The sequence below is a fragment of the Oryzias latipes genome, chromosome 23 (assembly GCF_002234675.1).
Source record: "Oryzias latipes chromosome 23, ASM223467v1".
In the NCBI taxonomy this organism is placed as follows: Eukaryota; Metazoa; Chordata; class Actinopteri; order Beloniformes; family Adrianichthyidae; genus Oryzias; species Oryzias latipes.
Window position 1 is genome coordinate 5,972,671 of NC_019881.2, and position 27,711 is coordinate 6,000,381.

General features: G+C 40.6%; 1 protein-coding gene across 1 annotated transcript; it reads right to left on the reverse strand.

Annotated features, from left to right (window-relative positions):
* Window positions 1–1,577: 1,577 nt before the first annotated feature.
* lrrn3 (leucine rich repeat neuronal 3) lies at window positions 1,578–24,040 on the reverse strand. Its single transcript, XM_011490918.2, has 2 exons — window positions 23,702–24,040; window positions 1,578–5,273 (listed from the first exon to the last, which is right to left on the reverse strand). The coding sequence occupies exon 2, from the start codon at window positions 4,873–4,875 to the stop codon at window positions 2,746–2,748; it is 2,130 nt and encodes a 709-aa protein (XP_011489220.1). The 5' UTR covers window positions 4,876–5,273; window positions 23,702–24,040; the 3' UTR covers window positions 1,578–2,745.
* Between the last annotated feature and the right edge of the window lie 3,671 nt (window positions 24,041–27,711).

Below are 27,711 nucleotides of genomic sequence, written 5' to 3' on the forward strand. Positions count from 1 at the left end.
CAAAGTCTGGAGAAAGATTTGCACCACTTTGACATTTCATACCAAGTGGTGGACATGCAGTAGTAACGACTAGAACACCTGCTTTAACAGGCTTGTGAGGCGCGTTCAAGAATGCACATCACATTCCTGGTGTGAACGCTACATGTGGACAAAAGGATCAAATCCAGAAAAAAAACTAAAGTTGCAGTTCACTTACAAGTGAACTTTGATGTGATTAACTACAGTTGAGTTTGGATGGATCATCCAGTGGACTTAAGCCCTATTCACATGAATTCGTAGAGGGGTTGGGTGTTGTGGGTCGGTGTTGTGGATCTTTGAGTTGTACCGGTCCGTGGAGGGTCACAGACAGGAGTGGGTGCATATTAGGTGAGCACAGGTGTGTCTTGCAATTCCCTTGAGGCTCATCGTGTAAATGGAACATATGATTGTTGCGCTTGTAGTAAGAGTATTGTAAAGTATATTGGACTAATGTTAGTTGCTGTGTGGTGTTTGCAGATGATATGTCAGTGCTCGCAGGGCGCAAGTAGGATGTCCATACAAATTACCATCTGATTGCCAAATTTTCTAAAATCTGACAGTCAGACAAGGATTTCCCATTTATCACAGCACTAATCGGCTTGGACTGAAAAAAAAGGGGTTAAAAAAAACTGTATGGCACGCTTCGTCTCACCTGCCAGAGGAGGATTGGTACAATGTCATGTGGTCAAATAAGACCAAATGGAGCTCTTTAGTATGAACACCACTCACCCATGTTTGGAGGGGGAAGAATGCTCAATTACCTCCCAATAACACCATTCCAACTCCTATGCATGGGGTGGATTGTAGTGAATATACAAGCTAAGGAAGCTCAAAAGTGAGCAATTCATAGCTTAGTTGACCACAAGAATGTTTAAAAGGTTACCGCCAGACTGCAGAAAAACTAAAATGTCTATCAGACATTCTTACCTCTGCCATAAGTGCCCCAGAAAGCTAGCAGCTACACTATTATATCTATTCTAGCCAACACACAACTTCAATGATTTAAAACATGTTTTAAAGGATATCTGGTCCAAATTGGTAATACCAGCTTAAGTTTGTTAAGTCCCAGTGTCTGTAAGAACTAAACATGTGGGCTTTAACCAAATATGGCATGAAAAATGCTGAGGAGGAGCACCTCCTGTGCATTGATAATTACACAATACTGCTAACTTTTCTAGGAAAATAAATGCCACTTATCCAATAAAAAAAAAAAAGTTTAGGCAGAGTTAAATTCCTTTAGGGAGATTTAAATAATTTTTCACTTTTGGGCAACTTTTAATGTCGAATTTAATTACTGTTGACAACGTTTTATCTGTGAGAGGAGAGAAACCAGCAGAAATAAAAAATAAATGCAACCCAAAAAAAGCTGAATTTCTGCAAACTAATGTAAAAGTATATATTTTTTTCATTAATATTTCAAAATAAGGTAAAAATAAGTACTGATTCAAAACAGAATTTTGGATCATATTGCCCACCTCAAGTACCACTGTGAATGAATACAAATAGTTGATAATATGGTAAAAGAACAAAGAAAAAATGAGAGGAAAAAGTAGACAATCACTTGTAAAACAAACAATGACATTTATTTGTTTTTTTTCGCAGCGCTTTTCTTAATTAGCCTGTTGTGCCCATTGATCACATATAATACAGCTATTATAAAAATGGCTTTTAAACTTTACACCCAAAGCAATAACAAAATGTCTTCTTAAAATATGTATGCTAAAAATACTGAGAAAGTATTTCCACTAAACGTACTTAAGTATAGCATGTGATTCGCCAACGAGACATGAGCAAGTTTTGCTTTTTCTGATAAGTTTGCTTCTATTCCTTGTTTTCTTTAGTTTCTTGGTGTAGGCACTTACCAGGGTATAAGAGACCACTTCTTGAACAGATAACACATCACTCACCTTGGGTATAATCAACGTCTTATATTGAGTTTTGTGTCAAAAAGTTCTCCATTTCTTTCCGGTCGCCAATGCGACAAAACATAAACAGCCCGTTTGCAAATCTGCACTCCAGATACCCATTTTGTAGCTGAATTTCATTAAGCTTAATGTGATGCTGTAATCAAAAGTAGTCTGCTCCTTTCTGTAATTTAAAACCCATTAAATTGTTCACATACAGAGGATTTGTCATTACACCAACATAATAGAATATATAACAAGATTTCCAAGAAAAATCAAGAATTCATTTTTAAATAGAAAAAGGGGGGTATAGTTCATCAAAAGGCTTACACCATTATAACTGTTATTTGTCTACTCTACGAAATCTCCCTTCCCATAATAGACAGGTGTTATTACTGGTTCTCTAACTCGTCTATGGATGTTTTGACAAAGCACAGACGGTATTGCTTGGGACCACACGGACAGTTCCACAACTCTGAACACATTTAACAGTCAATTACAGGAGAGTTGACCATCATCGTCATCTTCACCTTCTCGTCATCTTCACCTTCTTTGTCTGTGTCTCTGGATAAATGGTGCTGAAGTATATCTATTTGCAATAAATAGATCCTCTCAGTGTTGGCTTGATGTAATGCTTCTAGAGCCACCACCTGTGCTGCGATGCAAGTGTTCCAACCCAGTCTGGCCATAGTTTCAATTGGTGCATCCAAACCGGGGATCAGCACTGGGTATGCCTTTTGAAAACAGTACATTGTTCACCCCTGCTCATAAACATTGTCCATTGACTGTGGTTGGCGTGAAGTGTTCAGCACAACGTGGCTTCTTAAAATGCATTGTCAGATACATGAATAACTGTGGCTTTAACTTCCACACCACTTGGCAGTCCCTTACCCGAAACCCACAGCTTTTTAAAGAAAGAAGAGTGCACACTGGTAGTTTCAACAGGCGTCAACAAAGCTTTGGAGTCGCCTTTCCTTACGTCCCGGTAGAGGTGATGGTTCCGCAGAGATGCATAAATATACAGGCAGCAAACTACGATTGCCGCCAAGAGTACTCCAATAACAGTGATTGCTTTTGGATGCCATTTTTCTTTGTCCTTGGCTGCTAGCGCTAATCCCTTGGTGGTGACATTGACACATTTGTTGTCATGGTTGTAGTGAAAGCTGCGGATGTCCACACATACTTTATACTGGGTGGCGGGGCTGAGGTGGCTGAGGTTGAACGTCTGGATGTCTGAAGGAACCCGGGCAGTAAACACTTGGACGGGATGGTGAGCGTCGGATACCGTGTACCATTTGATGTTTGGGGCCAGTGTACCTGGGCTGGCCTTCCATGTTATTAGAATGAAGTGTGTCCCCACTGATTTGACCTCAACCTTAAAAGGTCCACCTGTGGCCTGGGGAAAATATCCATTCACATCTACAGAAACAGATTTCATATCTGCTCCAACCAAATTATGTGCTACACAGGTGTAAACACCAGCCTCGTTTTCGGTTATGTCGTAGATGTCAAATGTTCCTTCCGGGTGCATGTAGAACTTGTCTGAAACAGTGTTTGGCAGGAATTTGGTACCAAACGGGGTTATCCAGTAGATGTCTGGCTCTGGTTCTGCAAAGGCCCGGCAATGGAGAGACACTGAGCTGCCATTCTCCACTTTTATGTGTCCCGGCATACTTTCTGGTGAAATAAGTGGCAGGCAAATCTCCATCATCTCCCTGAAGTGCACCTGTCGAACATGCTGGCCCTCATACTCTGGGGGCTCCACACAATACAGTGAATCCGGCTCCATGAAACGGATGTTGGTTTTGTTCATATTCATCCAGCGAACCACACAGTCACAGCGAATGGGGTTGCTGTGCATACTGACCTCTCTGAGATTGGGGAGAGACTCAACAGTAATCCTGTGGAGGGCACTCAGAGCATTGCCATTTAACATGAGGGTTTCCAGTCGTGGTAACTTGTAGAACGCATTAGGATGGATGTAAGAAAGTTTGGGATTATTGGTGGCTTCAATTTTGGTCAGCTCAGGGAGGTTATGGAGGGAAAAGCTGTCAATGGAAACCAGCTCTGGCATGCTATTTATCCCCAGTTCTTTCAAATGAAGCATATCCACAAAGTCTCCCCTCTGTATCCGTGCGATGGGGTTTTTATTCAGATCCAAAAACTTTAGATTTTTTACATTTTTCAGGGCAGAATGAGGCACCTCAGGAAAAATGTTATCATAGAAGGAAATGCTCTCCAACTTGTCAAGGCCTGTCAGAGCCTTTTCAGGAAGGTGAGAAAGGTTCATTCTGGTTAGAACAAGACTGCGCAGGTTGCTCAGAGGTTTGAAGTTCATATCGTCAATAGAAAGAACTGGATTTTCACCGATCATTAGGATCTCCAGATTTGGCATTGGTTCAAACCATTCCCTCTGAATGACTGTCAACTTGTTAGAATTGAGGTGGAGTCGCACAAGGTTGCTCATGCCCTGAAAAGCCATCGGGGAAATGTATGAGATGAGATTGTGATTCATATAGAGCTCCTGAAGGTTTGCCACATTGGATAGGCACTGCTCCGGTAGCCTTTGTAACCAATTCTCCTCCATATGAAGTGATATCAGCTGCGAAAGATTGCCCAGATGGATGTCACTGATGGAAGATAAGTTATTTTGGGACAAATCAATCTCTGTAATGTTGGCCAAGTAATCCAAAGGATTGTCAATCTTGGCAATGTTGTTAGTTTGCAGCAATAGTACTTGTGTTCCCAGTGGAAATCTTTCCGGAAAGCTAAACAGTCCCAAATCATTACAGTCAACTGTTTGCACCTCCATGTACACTGAGCTTGGAGAAAACCAGGGTCTGATTTCGCAGACGCAGAGTTTTGGGCAGTAAGGCCTTACCTCTGTAGCTACCACAAAGGAGGCCATGGCCAAGCCGATTAAGAGACAATCCACAAATGACACGTCCTTCATATTGGATTGATTGTCTCCAATAGGAAATCGTACTTAGATGAAGTCTGATTTATCTGCTTCACAGATGATGAATCATCTGCTGTTGCCGCAAAGGTGACTGACTCACCACCTCATCTACCAACACATGCACCACCACAAGGTTGCCTGGAGTCTTTTTTTGATGATTCTTTGTAGGGATCCTTGACCGTAAAGACCAATCACTCAATGTTGCTCCTGGGCAAACACAAAGTAGCACACAGGAGAGAAATGGAGAAAAAATAAGGGGGAACCTGGTGCAATGACTAAAATCCTATGTACTGAGCACTTGTGTTATTATCCATGAAGGCTTGCTTAAAGATGAATGTCCTCATAGATTGTCTTCACAAGCTTCCAAAGTCCACAGCACCGTCCATTCCTTCCTGTGATAGAAAAGAGAAGCGTTGTGAGTATTAAATAACAGTAGACGTGATCAGATAATATCAGGATACAACAAAGAAATGGGTTTACTGATATTTATAGTAGGCACATTGGCGCTTGTTGACATTTAAACATGCTCCACAAAACATTAAATAACAGGTTTATATCTGCTTGACCTTTTAGGCTTCATATTGAGGTTGGACCACATTTGCCCTTATTATATGGCATTAAATCTGGATGTTAGCAGGGGTGAGTCTGACTACTGGCAAAAGAAAGGTTTATTAAGGTTTTTAAATGGCAGACGTCCCAGAGCTTATGCACTAGTCTTTGAGTGAAGCTTTGAAGACGTTGAAAGATGTGAGTAACTATAGCAACAAGTCAAGATATGTCCAACTGGACTCAACGTGAGGTACTAGTTCAAGAAGAAAATGCAAACAGTTTGACACAAATGTGGTTTGTATATCAGTGTTAAGCAACAAATCAGTTCACTGATGACCGTGGTGATCACCGGCGGACATAAAAGAAACGTGTTTTTCTTGTGGAAAATACAGATTTGTGAAGCAAAATTTTACATCTGAATAAGTGTTCAAGCTGTGTTTTATGGGATGAATAGCTTTTGCTTTAGCTTCATTGAGTCGAAAGTGACAATTTCATTATTGATAAAAGAACTGCATCTCTAAGAGTGAGGCGGTCCAGTCCAAAACTGCAGCTTTATACTGTTTGATGCAAAGAGACACTCTCAAACTGCTTTAAATGTGCATATCTAGTTTACAATAGATATCTATTGATATCTATCAATAGATATCTATATCACAATACTAATCTATTGTAATTGGGACTAATTTTTAGAGTCCTGGATGAAAGTGAAGAACTATCAAGAGTACAAAGCCCAAAACAAAAAGGTGATGGAATCAGCTTCTTTTGTTTAACTAGCAGTAAGTCCATAACATGTAACATGTTTTCCATGTCACTTCCATCATCTTTTGATCTATTGTAAAAGCGTTTTTTAGTGGTCTTTTCATTAGTCAGCTTTTTGTCAAAATCTGTTGGTGCAGAGTAAGCCCCCACATCCCATCATGCATCTGATTACACACTCTCCTGCTACGTTACAGCCCCTCACACCCCCATCCTAATATTACCGGTGCAACAAAAATGGAGAGCAATATTGGCGCTATCCAACCGTACAGTTTAAAGTCAGATGCCAGCTCAGATGAGGAGATGGAAGACGTCCATTGATCTAGTTGTACACAAGTGAGTACATGAGAATAGAGCGGGACAGGAGGCTTATGATGTAATTATGACGCCACAAATACGATCATTTTTTCGTCTGCTCCTGATTCATTGTGATTTGAGTAAAGAGATACTCAACTGCAACTTTGAGTGTAATCTTCTTTATATAAAGAGACAACGGTCTCCTTTGGTTTGTGAGATGGAGATTTTCCTTTATTTTTTTTTAATGCAGTGCCTCTTCCACTCCACAGCTGAAGTGTACCATGTAATTCGTCGTATGTGGCTGCCTCTTGCTGAGCAGATGGGTTTGATGGTGCTTGTGATATTTTGGACCTAAAACATCAGGCGGACCACAATGGGGAACAGTCAAAAGAATCGAGGAGGAAGAGGGAGGAGGGGGTGAAATGGAAAGAATCGGGGGGAAGGAGTGTGACGGCGGCCGCGCGAAGTGAGAACAAGAAAAGGGGAGAAATGATTTCATTTCATCGCCCGCGCCGTTTCCACCTCAGTGGCCATAGGGGGGGAGGCGTGGGGAGGAAATGAAATAAATAAAAAGGAAAAGCTGAGTTCAAGAGGCTGCGGTTCCTCCTGCTGGCAGAGGCCAGGCCTGCTTTCGCTGCTCAGCACGGGTCGGTTCGGATGGGTAAGGCAAATGTGCAACCCAGCGTAAACAGCGAGATCAGAGAGGAGGCGGTGGCTGTGTCTGGGGGTGTATTATTTTTCAAAAGCACCTGGCACTTCAATAAGCCGCTGCACCCAGAGCATTCTGATAAACAGGGTTTAGCCTCTGTCCCTCAGCGCCGGCGGCTCGGTGAGGGTTACGCCGTCAATCCGCACCCTGGCAGCGCAGCGCCGACTCTGTAATTCAACCTGGAGAGCTCAGGGTCTCACCTGTGCTTGCATCAGTTTTTCTTTTTTTGTAATCACAATTACCAGCGGCGTAATGAGGTCAGGTTAATTGTTATTGCTCGGCTACATTGTGTATTCACGGCGGGTGGCTGTCACAGGGTGTACTGTTATTTGTTTTACAGACAATTCTACTGTAATTATGCCTGTGGGGACATTTTGGATTCATTTTGGTATGCGTGGATTTAACGCATGATGGCTTTTTTTTTAAAGAACCAGCATTTTTAAATTAAAGGACAGAAGGAGAAAATACAGTTTATTTGATTTGCCCTAGGAGTCAGTGATTTTAAAGTGGATAAAATACATCAATCAGCAATCTGACACATGCTGACACATCCTCAGTGCTCACACAAATAGTGGTAGATAATAAAAAAAAAAAGAACTTTTTGTAAAATCTCTTTTATTTGAGATCTCTATTAACCCTTTTTGTCTGAGAAATACTGTACATTGATCCTGTAAACATTTAAAATGTTATTTGGGTTTTGCTGGTGATATTGGTTTCAAACGGTTAAAATGGTCCAAATTCAATGCAATCTCAAACTGTATTTTCCTCGTATACTGTATATTGCACTGTCTATTTAATGTGTTTATTTAAATATATATAACACTATATCTGGAAAGAGTCAAAATTTCTAGTTTTTCTTTTTTATTTCTTTCCAAAATTATGTTTTATTTGACTTATTTTAAACTAATTGTGCATTTTAGGTTAGATTTATTTACTTTTTTTCATGTGTCTTTTTCCACTTTGGAAGCACATAGAAACATTTATTACCAAAAAAACGCATGTTAAAAACATGATTAAAACATATATATTGTTTGTGTTGATTACAACTATATAAAAACATTAATTTTAAAGGTTTTAAAAAAAGTGTTTTTCAATTGCTTTGTGTCCTTTCCAACTACATTGTTTAAACTCCAGCAGCTTAAGTTAGAGCAAAGGAAAAAGTAAGGAGAATAGTTCACTACAAAAGTTTCAGGCCTATGTTCGTCTTCTGAATAGAACTGCGTTTGCTTCACCCAGTAGCTTGCATGACATGAAAAAGATGTTAATGACTTCATTTTAAGGTCCTGTGACAGAACAGGGTACAAGAAGAATGATCGCGTGATTTCTTCCTCACAGTTGGCAAATGAAAGGATTACATTGTTGAAACACTTTAATCAGCTGAAAACTGTGTTTTTAACACGTGACTTTTTATTTGATGGTGTTGGACATAAATTCAGAATGTTAAGTGTAAAATTGCATTTAGAAGTATTTCTTTAATCAAATCATTGTAAATCAGTAGCAGACAAAACCCTTCAGTTTGACAAAGATGTGATGTAGAAAATACGTGGGGGGCAAGCTCACTGCTCCAGAATCTCAACAAAGGGGCAAAGGGGAGGAGAAGTGTGGGTGGGGTTGCTCTTTGCCCAGAGGTGAACTTCTAATGAACCAATGTCGCTCTGCAGAAACTATGTCCTACAAAATGACAGTTTTTTTTTTTTTTTTTTTTTTTTTGCTACAAACAGCACAATCATAATTAAAAGACCACTGGGAACTCTTAATATATCAAAAGATTATTTGAGTAAGTATTTAAAATAACAAATCTAACATGCTTTTTTAATTTTCACATCTTTCTTAAAAATGTTGATTTACATTAACAACTTCATAATTTAATTTTTTGTTGACCGTTCAGTTTGAATTAAGTCAAAAACAACAAAATGGCAAAAAAATTCAATTCTAAAACTACTATTGTTCGGCTATATTGTTTTTCAAGGAACTAAGTATTTAAACCAGCCAAGGTGACATGTATTTAATAAAATGTAGGACAAAAAAAAGCTTGATTGAAAATCAATTCAGGATATTTTGTGCTGATATCAAATCTTTGTAGAACAAAAAGCTGAATGGTAGTGTCCACCTTAACAATGGAAGGAATTGTAATTTCTAAGTCAGTTGGGGCACAACCAAAACAAAAAAAAACGACATAAGTATAGACACACCCAGCATTAGGAGTCCTGAGCGCAGTTAGACATGAAGCTTGGGGAGATGGTTCAAATATTACACTCAAACACATGACAGATGATTGCATCAAATATATTAATGTAAATGAAAAAAACCTTGTTTTTTTATTTCATTTTCCACTTGGGTAGTAAACTAATCCATTTAAATGCCTAATTTTCCTAAATCGGTTTGATTTACCAAATCTTCAAACACTTTAGTCTACATCTAACCTGAAGTGATTAACTCTTGATTATTTTAAGCAAATATCTAATTAACCTCAAAGAACCCAGGGACATTTTTCTTTAGAGCCTTTGACCCTGTAAAAAACCAAGACATTTAAGAATTTGTTTTAATATATATATATATATATATATATATATATATATATATATATATATATATATATATATATATATATATATATATATATATATTTTTTTTTTTTTCGAATAACGATTTATTCTAAACCTTTTTGTCGAAATCCACCAAATAAAATTGTGCTTTGATTTTTTTACAGATCTGAAGATTCAGCTATGATACATTAGGTTATTTGGTGCGTTTTTGCTCAGAACAAGGTCAGTTTGAGACTGTCAGAAAAAAATCCCCTTATTTACCCACTGTCTCAAATGTGAGCCACACCTTTTTAACATGATGTAACTGTATTATAAAGCATTATTTATGAACAAATTTTGCATTCTTTCAATACAGAAAGTAATCATTTAAAGAATTAAAGGAAAAGATGACTTATTCTCACCATAAAGCGTTAAAACTTAGCTAAGCTTTTCCTGCCAAAAGAGTTTTTTAAATTTCACAGATGCAGCCATTTTGAAATGAGCGGGAAAAGTCCTTCTACCACCCCTATTGGAAGGATAATGAGCTACAGGGAAGAAAACAAGTTATGTACAATGGATTTTTAAACAAACTTTGGCTCATGCTAACGAGATAGGGGTCTCTATAGAATGTCTCATATAGAATGAATGGTTATATAGGGTTAAAGTTATTTAAAAAAAAAAATATTTGCTCATTTTTGCTAGCAACAATTAATTGCTGCTATGTTTTTTGTGAGAAGAAAAAAAAAAGCACCAAATATGTCTCTGTGGGTTCTCCAGGGTTTATAACCAGTTGTGGTTCGCTATGAAGGAGACTTATACCCAATATATAGCACTATAACAGAATAAGGCATTTTAATCCATTAAAACAACAATGCATGGAATAAAGACCGATAGCGCAGTTGTTTATTCACAGAGATGCAATAAATGGCATTAAGGTAATTGATCAAAGAATTTTGTAAACAGATGTCAACATCAGTTGTTGTTTTAAGCCCAACTCAAGTTAGGTAAGCTTTCCAACTCATCTGCATGAGGTTGCACACTCCGTTTGGTGTTGCACAACTGCATTATGCAGGGCTCGGGGAAGAGCTAGTCTATATTCAGGAGGCTCTGCAGCGTGACTGTTGTGCCTATGGAGTCCACACAAACCCATTAGTAAAGGCAGAAAAAGGAGGGGAGGGGGGATATCTGGAGGACACAGTGACTTGCAGGGAAGGAAGTTGTCTAAGTGTCAGTATAGATGCAACAAATACCCCCAAGACCGCTGCTGTTAGAGGAAATGCGGCCATGAAGATAAACGATTTGGAATCCAGTCAAAAACAAAAAGTTTTTTTTGGTTTCCGGCATTAAATAAAAGCAATGAACGGTCATCCAAGAGCAAATTTTGGTTTGTGTGTTTTAGGCAAAATTATTTCAAAGATGGATGTTTATAAGTGTAGGTAAGTCCAGACGGTACCTGCAAATACCTGGCAGGGGGCTTAAGATAGGATTTCCTGTGACCCGATCTGCACCTGCACTCGCACATTAAACCCAAGCTGTGACATTTGCTGTTGGAGCCTTTTATAGGTCAGGCTGAGGTGTTTAGTCATGGCTCGGAGGAAAAGGTAGAGCCAGGCGGTTGTTGGAGCATCAAAGCAGCAGCTCCATTACAGTAGATTACTGCTGTTTTTTGTTTTTTTTTAAGTTTGTTTTTGTTAACTTTGGCAGATGTTAGTTCTTGATGTGAACATTACATTCAGACGAAAATCCTGCACCTTACTACAAAGCAACTTCAGTGATGTGAACTACAGCAACGTTTGTTTACAACCACCGGATTCAATTGCCACCATTAAAAACTTCACATCAAGCTAAGAGGAGCTTTGAACTCCCATCTTTGAAGTTATTAGAAACAGCCGATCGCAGTCAGTTACCGATTGACACGGGCAACAAACATGATCAAGCCTCAGCCTTTGTATGGTGCAGGGTTTCAGCCCCTTTTTCTATTTAAGTGCTCAGAAGGAAACTATCACGAACCAGATCGAAAAATAAAATAAATGTGCTTAAATATGACACGTAGGGGAGGCATAAAAGATTTGTGAAAGTCCTGTGTTGAGTTGCAAGTAAAGCCTTCTTGTGTCTCTTTTTTTTCACATAGACAAGTTGAGGATTGCTTTTTTAAGGATCCTGGTTTAGCCAAGGTCTACTCACCAGAATCTTCATCTCTCAGACAAAGACAGGTATCATGGTTTGCCCATTGTCTTTGGTTTTTGTGTTTTATGTTTTGGTTCGTCGCAGGTTGGCGGCGACGTCTGGATGCCCTGCCCCCTTTCCTGATGTCACAGCTACAGGATTCATCTATTTGTTTTCAGTAGATAAGGAGACGTCTTAGTGGCTGGATGGCTCAGTTGGTTGTGTTTAAGGATGGCACATTGAAAGTCAGAGTTCAATTCCCAGGGGGTGGAGTGAGTTTCATCCAGTGTGGGTCCTAGGGCAGGACCCTTAATGCTACTGCCTAATAGGCCTGCACAATATACCGCAAATGTATCGTTATCGCGACATCAAGCTGATACCGCAAAAGATGGTGAAAACCGCAATAAATGGTTACCTTGACCCTTGTGCTATCCTAGGCACTTTAACATTGCGAGTGGGGTCATCTAGACCCACTATACAGTGCACTGAACCTTTTTCTTCAATGATTTGTGATCTTAACTGGTGTCCATGGATTACATGAAATATTTCCACATTTATCCACCTTTGTCATAGTAGGGAGAACACGTCAAAGTAAGGGGGGGGGGGGGGGGGGGGTCATCTAAGATAGCACAAGGGTTAAATGTGCTAAAACAAACTCATGGCAGCTTGAAATATTGAATAAATGAAATAAATCCCTTTATGCATTTAACCAATCGGAAGGACCCGTTTACACTCTTGATCAATCAAATGACCCCTTTTATGTTTGATGTTTGACTCCTATGTCGACATGGGTCATTTGGAGTATAATTTTTATACTGTTGCATTGAAATGGAAATGATGTTTTTGGTTGGTTTGATATTTGTTTATATACCGCAAATGATATCGTTATCGCAATATTAATCACCAATATCGCATATCGCGAGTTTTCCTCATATATGTCAAAAGATGAGCAACATTGATTAGGAGTTAAAATTTCTACAAAAAATCAACTGGACAAAATTTCTGGTTTGAATGTCCAGTTGATTTTTCAGTACTTTTCATTTTATCATGATCTGGATGACTGAGAATCTACACCGATATAGGTAAGGAGATGTCTTACTGTCATCGATATTGAAGACTCTTATGTACTTACTCTGTAGACATTTCAAACAAAGCTACTGAGGATTTGTGTAGTTCTAGTTTCTAGTCCTTTTCTCCACGCTAGACATGTTTGTTTTGACATCTGTTGAACCTTTGGTTCGTCACGGCTAGCCCCCAAACAAGGGATTAAGAAACCGGGTCTCCCAAAATTGATTTTGGATCAGAAATGTTAGCCTCTCAAAGACCACAGTGACATAACAAACGCTGTTGACGTCCAACAAAAAAGAAGCTGCTAAAGGAAACGCAAAGTAATGAAAGCTGTGAATACTAACATCCATCCATTTCAACCCTTACGGGGTCACGAGGGTGCTAGAGCCTAATCCAGCCACTAGTGGGCAAAGGCACTCAATCACACAACCATATTCACAACTAGGGACATTTTGATAAAACCCACGCATGCACGGGGAGAACATGCATGTTCCAATGTTTGGTTGGGCGTTATAGTGAATACGCCAATGCAGCATGTAGCGGTGTTGTACGTTTTTTTGTTTTGTTTTTAAGTTACTAAAAAAGGTTGTGTAGTAATGATGACATTTGTTTTAGCAGTATCAAACTGTTTTCTTTTTTTCATATTGCATCAAGGTTGGGAGTTACAGAGATACTGTAAATGTGCTTTACAAGTTCTAGAGTTACTGTGAACGCAGTTAATAAAGTGTGAAATAAACTACTCTTTACATTAATACTGGTACAATAGTTCGACTTATAATTGTCTGCATTTTATATATTTGTTCAGGATGACCATGAGTGTATCAGAGCCTGTGACAGACTGTAACATGTCGCCCATGTTGAGATCACCAGTTATTTTATATACCAGTTTACATGGTTAACCCGCACCTTCTAAATCTCACCGCGTTTGCCGTTTTTTACACATCTCACTAAAAACGCATCTGCAGCACTGACACTTGGTCAGAGTTTCATGTAGAAACTTTTCCATCCAACAACTGACAGCCATCTTAAAAAAATGTAATGGGCAACAGGATGAAACCCTGTGTACGCATGTGGGGACAAACAGGAAAACGAAAGCCTGGCTCATAGCATGGGAGTTCCCTAAAGAGGAAGTTCCAAATGTTGCAGTTCTCCAAAGGAACACTAGGGGGTAGGTGGTAGGGAAAAGCAATTTTCCATTGATTTCAATCCTATAAAAGTCTGATTTTACACCAAAGGTTATTAAATGAATTGCCTGGAGTGGTTGGTGTTTGCCCTGCGATAGACTGGCGACCTGTCCTATGTGTACCCCGCCTTAACCCAACAGTGGCTGGCATGGGCATTAGCCACTCCCTGACCCTGAATGAGATTAAGTGGGTTTAAAAAAAATGAATGGATTATTGTTTTGCTCTTTAAAGTTGAAGTTCCATTAGTTGTCACACAACTAGATACATGAAGCTTGTTCTCTGGATTTGTCTCTCTTAGATTGGTGAGCTGTGTTTGGAAACCATTTGGTGGCTTAACGCCCAAAGTGTAAAGTAGGGAGGCATTGGGTCCTATTTCAAGTCATTATTGTGATTTGACTATAGGTTTGAACCCACAAAATTCCAGTCTCAGGTTGGACGCTCTACCTGTAGGCCACCGAGTTGGGCTTGAGCAGGTTTTTTTTTTTTTTTAAAGAACCATATTTGTTTTATTAGAGCCTAAACATGTACATTTTTAGGGGGAAGTGGGTCAACCCAACAGTCACCTCAGAATTTAACCGAATTTAATATTTTGTGGACTAAATCAGCCAAAGATTAAACATTTAGTTAGTTTTTTTAACCATTTTGAATTATTTTTATGAAGTGTTTATTATCAGAGAATAAATAATTGTGTTGGCTAATTCTCCCTGCATATTGTAAATCAGTAAAAAGCGAAAATTGAATATTCCTAATCTATTCAAAACTAGCACCACTACTCTGAGGAAGAAAATAAAGTCAACCGTGAATTTTAAATAAAGCAGTGTCGGCTGTCTAGGAAGGCACGTTTGTACCGGAGGGATAAAAGATCAATTTGACAGAATTATTATCGCTTTATAGGTGGAACAGAATCACATTTATTCACCTTCAAATATGATTTAATACGTATTTTTCTTTCCTACAGCTCCTACATTTTCTGCAAATTAAGGATCAAGGACGAGTGGATGGAAATGCACTTCTCAGATTGATGCTCTTGATGTCCTCGAGCAGATATTTTCAAAATGTGTTATGGCAATGTTGCATGAAAAAGCAGGTAGCTGTAGACACACAAAAAACGGATACTCATTCAGTCCCCGTTATTCACAGCTGTGGTTCATTAAAAACATTTTTGATAGGATTGAATCTGTCGTCATTTAAATACTGGACGTCGAGGTTAACCCTGTTGGCCGTTCCTATGTGTCTGTTTTTTGATGGGGATTCAAAAAATATGTTAGGAATTTATCTTGATGAATGCAGCGCCGCCCAAAGATCATCTGCTCTCATCATGAAAATGGCAGCAGACTCGTCGGGCCGGGGCTACGTTTAATAGGATCACCCACTGTCAAGGTGAAAAGCTTTTACCTTTGCATCTTGGCAGATTCCACACACACACACACACACCTCCCTACTTTCCCACCGGGACACCTCCATTACACTAACACCAGAGCTGTTGCTGACGGTAATGGCATCGATGCAGTTTGATTAGAGACGAGTGAGGTATGGCCACTTTTTGTTTAACAAGCGCACACCATCAAGCTTGATACCGTTTTCATCCTAGCAACTTTGTACGGAAAGCTTGGCTCAGGATATCTTAGGCCTGTCGGAAATGTTTGTTTTGTGTTTACTGAAATTAGTTTCTAGATCCTCCATCCTTGCCTGGACAGGCTTCATTCAGCCAACCAACGGTGTGGAGGGATTTACTTTTTTTTTGGAAGCTTGGGTAATCACTGATGGTCCAACATCAAAATGAGCTGACCTGTGAAAATAGAAAAAATAAAAAATCCCCCTATTGGGCACCACGTGAGATCCTAAATAATGGGCTCGGGTAGCCAAACTTACAAGATATACAGTAGGTCTTTGCAGAGCAGCACTCAGGCCTTCTGGGAGCTGATTATGAGGCCGGCACGGTTTAAGCGGTAACAAGGCAGAATTGCATCTGCTGAGACATTACAATCACTGTGGTAAAACTGGATGGGAGACGTAAAGGTCAGACATAAGTGGAAAGTAGGGCAAAGCTGAATTGCCTCCTCTTTCAGGAGAATAGCCGGCGTATTGTAGAGATGGTTCACTGGGAATTTTGATCCTCCGGTAATAAGCCTTGCAGGGTTTTCTTCAAGTCTCGTAAAAATACAAACCCTTCAATATCTATTTCGAACTCTGGATCTCTTCGTTTAGCTTTTCACATTAGTCTCTGTTGTTAAATCCAATGCTGAACCTCTCTCTTTATGTTTCCAGTTAACACTATGACCCTAAAGGGAAAGGAAGGATGGAAAAAGTGAGTCTTTGACTCAGAAACCATATTCTCATTTATCATGCTAACAGCCTCCTTGCATCTATAAGTGTTATATCAACCTCTGATTAAAATATTGCAAGTTTGTTTCCTGTTTCCTTTTGAAGTGTCTTTGGTCAAGACTCATAGGCTACGTTCACACTGCAGGCTGAAACGACCCAATTCCGATTTTTTTGCCCCTATGCGACCTGTATCTGATCTTTTCATGACAGTCTGAACGACACAGATCCGATCTTTTCAAATGCGAGCCAGGCCACTTGGGTATGTGGTCCTGAATCCGATACGCATCCGATCTTTTCAAATACGACCTCCGTCTGAACGGACACATGAATCCGACCTGTACGTCATTGATTCGCCACTAACGTCATCATTCTGCATTGAAGTAGGCGGGAGGGGAACGAGAACATAAACATCAACCATGGCGGACGATGCTGCTGAGACCAGTCAGTGGAAGGGAAGCAAGGTCACCAATTTGATTCATATTTGAGGTGACGGCTCTATTCAGGCCAAACTCGAGGGCTCTTATCGCAACCGGGCGGTTTTTGAAAACATTTCCAGCGAAATGGCCGAGCGTGGTGTTGAACCCTTCCCGCGATGACTTTTTTTCCTTTCCGACTGTGGTCAGAAGAAGCGCGGGGGAGACCGGCTTCTCCAGGGCCGAAGACGGATCCTCCTTCGGGCTTCACTTCCCCGTTCGGACTCTCAGATACTCTAGAGCAGGTTAATAAAGAGTCAATAGCATTTATTCTGGGGGAAGCCTTCTTTTATTACCGTTCTTCCTCCTCCAAAACACACAACATGAATGCGTGCCCCCACTGCCCCCCTCATTCCCTATCTCGCTGCATGCCCTCTCTCCTGTCTCTTACACACACACACGCGTGGCCCCAGCACATACACACCTCCATTCCACAACAGTGGGTACAAACGATCCTGGCTCCAATGCCTTCTTAAAATGAGAAAATTGTAATTGTGCTGGGTCCTTTGTGAAAATAAATGTATTGATGGAAAAAGAGCTCCACTGTTGACAACACTGTTGTTGACATCCATTGCTGTGAAAGTAGCCTTAACCCCTTATAGGTTAGTGCCAGAATAAGGAACCGGCATTAGTGTGTGAATATATGTGCGTATTGCTCGACTGGACTGTAAAGTTTAACTCACATCGCCCTCGGCAACGCGCATGCAATCAGAAATGAAAAGTCAATGCAAAAGGATATCTTCAGGCTTCCACATTCAACTCTCATGTTCGTGATAAGCTACGCAAGTTTTGATGACCGTTTTGGGGCTCTATGGTCAAAGTGTGCGTTTAAGCAGCCACTACCAATGAAAAGTCTATGTAAACGTGTGAACATGCATGTTTTCTGGGTTCTGCACTCAAAACTCTCATATTCACACACTATGCATGTTTTTACGACCGTTTTCTGACTACGGTCAGAACACGCAGCCATTGAACGTGCATTGAAAGTCAAACCAGGTCGAACTTTGACCAAACAGTGATTCGGACTTGGTAGTGAGGTAAGGATGGGTCCCTTTTAATTCACACAAGTGCCAACCATTTGAAAATTGATCATGGAGGAAAAATAAATATTTGTGATTTGTGCCGGACCGTAATTTTACAACACCAAGTCTTTCATATATCAGAAAAGAGGTAGGGGAGAAAAGCCTGGAGCAAGATTTGCACAGTTTCTAGATTTTGCAAGCATCATTTAGCTATTGATGGTAGACGTGTGCTGGTAAACTGTAGGAAAAAAAAGAAGCCTCTCCCTGCTTGTCCAGTGTTAACACCATAGGCTATACTTGCATTCAAGAGCCTGCATTCAGCACATTCTTAAGTGTGTCAAATGCCCAGTGTGTCGATAGCTTAAAGAGCTTTGGGCCTTGAAGGAAGGTAGCAGAGCGCTATATAAGTACACACCATTTACTATTTTGTTTTCCCTGGATCTTGCCCATTGCACCATATCTCTTCCATTCGTCAACTCATTTCCTCCAATCTTAACTTTTCTTTAAACTACTACTTTGACCTTGCAGATTTAAAAACAGATCATTCTGAAAGTTAAATTAAACTTGGACATATCCTTAGGCTACTACAGTAAAAGTAGTCATTTGGATCCCTTCAGAAATAGATGCTTTCCATCGACTTCTAAGTAACTGAGTTGAGTCATGGCTTTTGGACTTAATGTCCTCTCTTCAGAAAAGACAATAAGGTCAGATGCCATGAATCAACTTAGCTTCATACACAGACATAGAAGGTTTTAAGTTATGGCAGTTTGGTTATATTGTTTTGTTTTCACAGGAAACCCCAAAGACAAGACTTATGAAACGCAGGAGTATCATGAATTTGGGTTGTGACGCAGACCAAGTACAGTCAGTTGCCTTTGGCTTCACACCGTGTAACCCTTGTGCTATCCTAGGCAATTTAACATTGGGATTTGGGTCATCTAGACCCCATAGACAGTGCGCTGAACCTTTTTTCTTCAATGATTTCTGATCTTCACTGGTGTCCATGGATTACATGAAATCTTTCCACCTATATCCACCTTTGTCATGGTAGGGAGAACACGTCAATGTCATCTAAGATAGCACAGGGTTAAGCAAATCATTCCACCAACAGCCATGTGAAGTCTTTTGTCAAACTGGCCAAATCTGATAGTTTAGCAGTTTTACACCGGAGCTTTACTACCCCAACTCTTCAACAATGCAATTACTGTAAATCCGCTGATTTTGTTGTGGAAAAAAGCTGCTTTTTACCGTAATTCAACCCTTTACGTTAGTAATGTGTTGCATATCGGTGCAAAGATGATATGAAAAGCCGCTCTGCTCCGAGTCAGAATCCGCTGATTTACATCGAGTGCGTAAATGGTCAAAGATTTACGGTACGTCAAAAGATATTTAGGCGTCACCGTCTCCAGAGTTATAGGTTTAACAATATTTGACACCAAACACATTTTGGCCTTAACCCAAAATCCAAAACATCAGCTGAAACTACTGAAAGATTCAAAGACACCATTCTTGTTTGGTTACATATATAGGAAAAACAATTCTAACGTTTAATATCAGAGGAATAATACATCAAAAGCAATTCATTCAAATTATATTTGTTTATATTTGTGGTGCCATAAAGTACCAAAAGTTGTCCTAAACACTACTTGTTATAACCTCCTGCACTTTTTTTATTGCATGTATTTCTGCTACACTGTTCCTATGACATGTACACCTTTATTAAGGTGTGTGCCTCCAACATTTTTCTTGCATTATAACCCTTTTCCACTGACGACACCTGAAAAACACACGCTCATTGATATATTGTAAATCTGCAACCTTTTACGCAAACAGCATGACACTTGTACTATTTTGTGGGGTCCAGATGACCCCACTCCCAACATTAACGCTGGGAGTGGGGTCATCTAGACCCACTAGACAGTGTACTGAACCTTTTTTCTTCAATGATTTGTGATCTTCACTGGTGTCCATGGATTGCATGAAATCCTTTCACCTTTATCCACCTTTGTCATGGTAGAGATATCACGTCAATGCAAGGGTGGGGTCATCTGGACCCCAGAAGATAGCACAAGAGATAAATCAGCTGATTCAGATGTGGAAAAAAGCAGCTTTTCATATTGGATTTGTGCCGTTATGCAACACGTGTTCGTAAAGTTTTACATAATGGCACAAAGCCGTTTTTTTCAGTGTCAGAATTAGCTGATCTACATTGATTGCGTAAGCACTTCACGACTGTAAAGTGTTGCGGAGCGCTACTTTTCTCCGCTCCAGAATCTGCTGGAATGAATCAAATAAACTACGGTAGAACAAATAACGTCAACACTAGAGCTAAAGCTCCGGTGCCAAAGGGTTAAAGAAAAACAAAAAATGAGAGTCCAGTTACAGATCTGTCCCTGAAAGATCAAAACAGTATTTAGCTTACAGCCTACCCTACCCTTCAGCTCAAAGTCGAAAACTTTTCTTGCTTTCCACCCACTTCTTCCTTATTTGCCGCTGATTAGTTCCATCAGATTGTTCTAGGTTCTGAATATGCTTGATCCAGGTAATCAGGATCTATCGGGTCAAGGATAGCTGGCGGAATAAAAACCTTAATGGGTAGGATTGCCTTAAGTGCTTTGGAATGAAAAAATGTGCAGAAATATATTTTCAGTGTGACGATTTGTAGCCAGATGTCACTAAATCCTTCGTGGTTGGCTTTAAAATTACACCCATCCATCTATTTTCCTTATAACACGTGGTGGCTGAAGCTATTCCTGGTTACTGCGAAGCAACCAGGAAGGCTGAAAATACACCCTATTTTTCAATATCAGAAAAAAGTGACAATAAAAGTGTCCTGACATCCTGTAGGACTAAGATCAGGCTTGATATGCATTCCGGGTAAGCTCCATATTGGGTGTAGGCCTCCGGAAGGCTTAACTGTCCCTCCCTCTGCCCTTCACCTCATTGATTTACTATTATGCTTCCTCCAAGGTAAGGAAGAGTCCATTAAAGGGAACCTTCTGAGCATGTATGCATAATGAAGCCCCGCCATATGCACGCGTGTGTGTCCGGTCCGTGCGCGTCCATGTGGGAGCTGGTGGAAGCCTCACATCTGCCCGCCTGCACGACCATGAATCAGCGGCACGTCGTCCATTAATGTAAAAATCGATGCTCCGAATTAACCACAGGAATCTCCTTCTCTGGTTCTTTTTGGCTCCTCTCTGGACAGGACGTGCCCTTGGGCTGAGGGAGGGGAGCTCTCGCATGCAGCCCCTTTGGTACTGCAGGTACACCCCACACACCTGAGCGGCACACCGTCACCAAAACAGACGGAACAGAAACCTCATTGGCATAATGGCTGCTCGACCGGAGCACAGCGCCGGTCCCCTTGTCTAATTCGCATAGTGCTGCATCCATTAAAATTAAACCAAGGTATCCAGCTTAAGGCTGCTGCTGATAAGGTCAAAGGCGTAGCGAACATTCCTACCCTCATTTCTACCCCCCCCCCGACATAATCGCACTCATTCTTGACAAAAATCTGCATAATGTTTCATGTCTAGCTGCTAGCTAGAATGAAAGAGGGAGGTGTGAGGAGGGGATGACAGGCAGGGGGGGAATGGAGCCAGCGGCGTATCCCTCAAAGTCAGAGCCAAATTGAATCTGCAGGTGCAAATGTGGCGTGCGTGCTGCCTCGGAGATGCACAGCTATCTATATTTATATGAATAAAATATGGCTGGTCAAGGGGGCCACGGGCCTGCGGGGAATAAGTTCCTACGGCAGACAGAATCAATCATTATATGCCACTGAAATGCATTTATCGCGAGCTCGGGCCTCTTTATTAGGATTTCACGGGGTTTGACGCGCTCTACTTCCTCAGTTTTTTTTGTTGTTGTTTTCATTCGGCAGGATCTCGCAACGGAAGCCGCTTTCGCCCGTTCGGGCTCCACGCGAATGTAATTACATGCGTGTCTCTGCAGCTTCATCAATATCTGACAAATGATACAGCATCACCGACCATTTCATTAGAGCACTGACAGCCTCTCCTGCATGCATTAATGCAAACGCAGAGCAGATGGACAGCACAGCAGCGCTCCTCCTCCTCTGCTCATGGTGAAAACTGCAATATGGACGAATGTCTTTATCCGTGATTTGGCTCCGAGCTTTCGTTTGTTGTCTAAACACCTTGACAGGTTTGATTTTTCTTTCCTACAAGCTTTTTTTCTTTTTTCTTTTGCGATTTGGTTCCAAGCTAAATAAATGTCACTGGACAGAAAAGGGAGCTTTGCTTCCCATCCTGACCTTTGATACGGACCAAAAAACCCACCAAAATGTCACAGGATGTAGTCATCAAATGTGTCTTTTCATCTGCAACTTTTCCTGTTTTTAGGGCCAGACGCCATGCGCCAGAGCCAAAACAAGCACACCATCCCCTTCTCCGAGTTGTTTTTTTGTCCTCTGGCTCGGCTTATTTGATTTTAACCCGTCTATGTGAGGACAGGACGCTGTCGCAGTTCTGCGAGCGTCTTTGATCAAGTCATTGGCAACAGTTGCCACTACAGGAGACGGTTGAAGAAGGCCACCCAAAACTTAACTCCCAAGCAGCCGTGCAGTTGGGCACCCACACATCCACTCACGCCACGGAAAACCTGCTGGGAAAAAGGGAATTAATATGGAACACCCACACCGTGCTGCCTGTCATGCTCTCAAAGCCTCTGCTTCGCCACTGCAGGCGCAAAAACCTTTCCACCACCACCGATGCTGGTGTTCTTTCACAAGCAGATCAATAGGCAATTCGCAAAAGCCACTCACTTAAAGCATATGATTTGTTTTCGAACGTGTCATATTGATTTGCTTTGAACAAATGTGGTCGAATAAATGAAGTCACCCGCTTGTACCCACCGCCAAAACGGGGTACGGGGGGGGGGGTTTGCGCCGTATTTATCTTCAAATGTCATGTGTGTAGAGAAGCATTTGAAGTTGGAGTGCAGCACAGAAAGGAGGTTCGGTGTTGCTGGTTTCAACCAGAAGCTTTTTGGATGAGTCACAGTGGAAGGCCAAAAAAAAAATTAAAATAAAAAAATAACCACAAGCTTAGAAAAAGTCAGCCTAAAAAGCTTGAAGATCCTGTTTTCTGAAGGTATGATGAGACACTTTGGACATTTTTAAGGAGCAGCAGTTGAGGAATAAGTGAACCCCTCCTCCCTTCCTAGCATCACTTCCACCACCCCGGATGTGTGGGTGTAGAAGCAGGTGGAGGGATGATGGCGTTTGGTTAATTTCGTGGAAGGGGGGAGCTGTGGACGTGCGGATGATGGTAGTTGGATGCTTTTTTTGCCTCCTCTGGTTGCAACAGGAAGGTTTATGAGAGAGGGACTTTTAGGTGGAGAAGGAGGGTGGAGGTCTGGACGTAAAAAAAAAATCGCAAAAATACATTTTCTTTATGGGGAGTTTGTGCGTAATCGGGAAAAAAAATCGGAATTTGCACATCCCGCATAGTTCTGCAAAAGTGCGCCTTCTCCACTTCTGACGGGAGGGCAGGGGGTGGATAGAGGGGGGGGGGGTTGAGGCCGGTCATCAGCCTAATTAGTCTGCAATGTTTGCCTCTCATTTCAAACGCCACCAAACAGCCTGATGGGAGGTTTGCGCCGATTAAACGGAGCATCCGCTGGCACATTTTAGGATGAAAAAACGATGCGCAAAGGCAGGGAATGCGACATGGATCCGAATCCAGATGGATCATTTAGGATAAATAAAACTCAAACTTACCTGATGTAACCATGGTTGCGGATAAAGATGTTTTTGTTCCCCACCCCCTCCGTCTATATTCCCATCAAGTGAGAAGAGAAAGCCTCCCAGCGCGCAAAAAGCAGGCAACAATGTGTGGTCGTTTCACGCAGCTGATGAGAAATCAGTTCTCCTCCGTGGACAGAAAGACAAGAAAAAAGAAATGTATTCTGGATGAAGGAGGGAAAAATCAAATCTAAAAGAGTCCGAGAAGGATGAGGACTGGTGCCCTTCACGTTCACGTGTTAAGGGCGCATCTCTTCTCTCTCATCAAGTGTCAAGCGGACCACATAGATGCGCCGCCGTCTCCTCGGCAAGTCATTAATATTAGCCAAAAAAAAAAAAAACGACTCTCCAGAGAACAGCCAATGGCGTCAGAGAGGCAGGCGGTATCGCCGCTCTGATTGGCTGGAGGGAGCCGTCGGTCACATCCCTGAAGCCCTGCTCTCATCTGCCACTGTTAGATGTGAAGCACACTGCAAAAAATATCCGCGTGAAGGAGTCAGATGTGGAGATGTACATAGGAGTATTAATACATTTGCAGGAGAGAAGTTATAAATTTGTAAGAACAAAAAAGATCACTATTCTTTGAGAATAAAAGTATAATCTTATAAAGACAATGTAAAAACTTAACAAGATTAAAAATAAAGTCGTTCTATGAAAAAAAGTCAAATTTTAAAAGAATAAAGCTGTAATATTATAATGAAGTCAAACATTTTCCAGATTAAACTCGTAAAACTGCAGTTGTCCCTGAATAATTTTGTAATGAGAAAAAAGTAAAAAACCTTAATAGAAACAAAGTCTTCAATTATAAGAAAAAAAAGGAATTATTAAAAAAATCATATTACAATAAAATATCAAAAATGTACGACATTACCGTAGTTAAACTGTAATTATATGAGAATAAAGTCACATTAGAAAAATTTTTAAAAATTAAAATAATAAAGTTATGAAATTCTAACAAAAAAGTCGTAAATTTATGGGAAAAAAAGTCATATTTTTTTACAATAAAGTTGTTTTTTAAAGTCAAACATTTACAAGACTAAAGTCATAAAACAGTAATCACACGAGAATAAAATGATGAAAATGTGTTTTCTTTCTTCTAAATAAATTTTTTTCTTGTAATTTTGTTACTTTTTATCTCAAGATTAAAGTCATAAAATTATGAGAAAAAGTCGTAATTTTTTATTTGATTTTTGATTTGAAATGGTTTATTTCAAGCAATCAAATAAGAATACACAAAAACAATACAATCAGCAGCTATACATTCATACAATAACTAATCAAACTTAGGATAATTAGACATATTAAGAAATATTGCTTGAAAGGGAGTGGAAAGAAGCAAATTTATATAATCCCACCCCGTTATACCGTAACCATTTTATTACATGATTTATCAATATCCGGTTCCTAGCTTTTGTCAGACAGAATTAAGAATCCTGAAATATGACAAAGATGAATTGCTTAAATTATTTTGTAAAAAACTAACTTTTAGAAATCAACATGGCAAACAAAGATCAGTTATCCAAAATATATGCAGATTATGTTACTTGTAAAAGTCATTGATATAAATAAAAAATAATACTATCAGTAAAATAGACATCAAAAGTAAAAAATATGTGCAAAATTATGTCACATTAAGAAAAATCATGAATCAACTTATCAATTCTTTTTGGAGCAAGTGAAGTAATAAAGTGAGGTAAATCAATTTAACCATTTTTAATAATTGATTAATCATTTGTTGTATTATTTTTTTCTTGTATTATTTTATTTCTTTTTTTATAATAAAGTAATGCTGTGAAGTAAAATAAAAAGGGTCCATAATCTGTTGAATGACCAAGGTTGGTATTTCTTCTTCTGCTGATTAACAGCCGTTCTTCTGGTTTTAAACAGTTTATAGTTCTCTTCTTTGCAATAGAGTTGTAGCTTTCAGGAAAAAGTTTACATTTTTACAAGAATAAAGTTGTACAATTATGTGAAGAAAGTTGTTATTTTATGAGATTAGTCATAACATTATGAGAAAAATGGCATAAATTTACAATAGCCGTAAAATTTTCCTAGAAAGAAATTTGTATTAGGTGAAAGAAAATTCAAAAAAGGAATAAAATAAACTTGTAGAATTGTGAGTAAAAGAGTTAGTATTTTACGATGATCAAGTTATGATTTCAAAGTTATATATCGAAAATGTACAAGATTAAAGTCCTATTTATGAGGCAAAAAGCAGTTTGTCAGGCACAAATGGTGTGGGACGCAACATGCAGGAGACCAGGATTGGTGACAGAAACTTAGAAATCATGGGAGCGACAAAGCAGAACAGGAAAGATGACCTGACAATGAAAAACTAAACACACTGAGGATATTTAACACAAATCAAGACAGCTGTGAGTGATTGGTAACCTAAACCTGGTGTGACGGATGGAGGAAAGACAGAACAAGACCAAAACCAAGAGTGCAACTGAAAAACAAACCAAAACGCTGAATCCATCCATCCACCCATCTTCCTCCGCTTATCCGGGACCGGGTCGCGGGGGCAGCAGTCTAAGCAGAGATGCCCAGACTTCCCTCGCCCCAGCCACTTCCTCCAGCTCCTCTGGGGGAACCCGAGGCGTTCCCAGGCCAGCCGAGAGACGTAGTCTCTCCAGCGTGTCCTGGGTCCTCCCTGGGGCCTCCGCCCAGTGGGACATGCCCGGAACACTTCTCAAGGGAGGCGTCCAGGAGGCATCCGGACTAGATGCCCGAGCCAGCTCAACTGGCTCCTTTCGAAGTGGAGGAGAAGCGGTTCTACTCCGAGCTCTTCGAGGGTGGCCGAGCTTCTCACCCTATCTCTAAGGGAGCGCCCCGCCACCCTACGGAAGAAGCTCATTTCAGCCGCTTGTATTCGGGACCTCGTTCTTTCGGTCATGACCCATAGCTCATGACCATAGGTGAGTATTGGAACGAAGATCGACCGGTAAATTGAGAGCTTTGCTTTTCGGCTCAGCTCTCTCTTCACAACAACGGACTGATACAGCAACCGCATAACTACGGACGCCGCTCCGATCTGCCTGTCAATCTCACGCTCCGGTCTTCCCTCACTCGTGAACAAGACCTCCACTCCTCCACCTGGGTTAAGGATACTCCACCCACCGATAGATGGCAAGCTAGCTTTCTCCGGTCAAGAACCATGGCCTCGGATTTAGCGGTGCTGACCCTCATCCCAGCCGCTTTACACTCGGCTGCAAACCGCCCCAATGCACGCTGGAGGTCCTGGCTCGATGAAGCCAACAGGACAACATCATCTGCAAAAAGCAGAGAGGAAATCCTGTGGTCGCCAAACCAGATCCCCTCCGGCCCCTGGCTGCGCCTAGAAATTCTGTCCATAAAAACTATGAACACAACCGGTGATAAAGGGTAGGCCTGCAGGAGTCCAACGTGGACTGGGAACAGGTCTGACTTACTGCCGGCTATGCGAACCAAGCTCCGTCCGATAGTCGAACCTCAGATTCAGGAACAACAGTGCGGTTTCCGTCCTGGTCGTGGAAAACGCTGAATCCTCACAGCTTATTAAGAAAACTATAAACATATATAAATATAAACAACATCTTGTTTCAGAATGAGAGACGTAGAGCGCATTGTAAGCGCCTAGCATTGGTTTCACAATTAAGGAAATACGTCCATCCATTTTCTTAGCCCGTTTCTTAACCCCCATATCCTTTGTGGGGTCATAGGGTTGCTGAAGCCTGTCCTGGCCGCTGTTGGGTATGTAGCCACAAATAAGGAAATATGAAAACTTTTAGTGAGTTACCTTTGCTTTTTTGTATAAAGACAACGAAAAGAATTTGATAGAAACTGTGGCTCTTCAGAAAAAATATTCTTCACCCACAGGGACTTGCATTTCCAGCAGAAGCGCCATTTATGTCATCAGCAGTACAGTTGCAGAGATCAAAATGCACTATGGCACATGGATATGTTTGAAAAATTAAAGTCTTGTGACTTCACCATAAAGTGCTGCA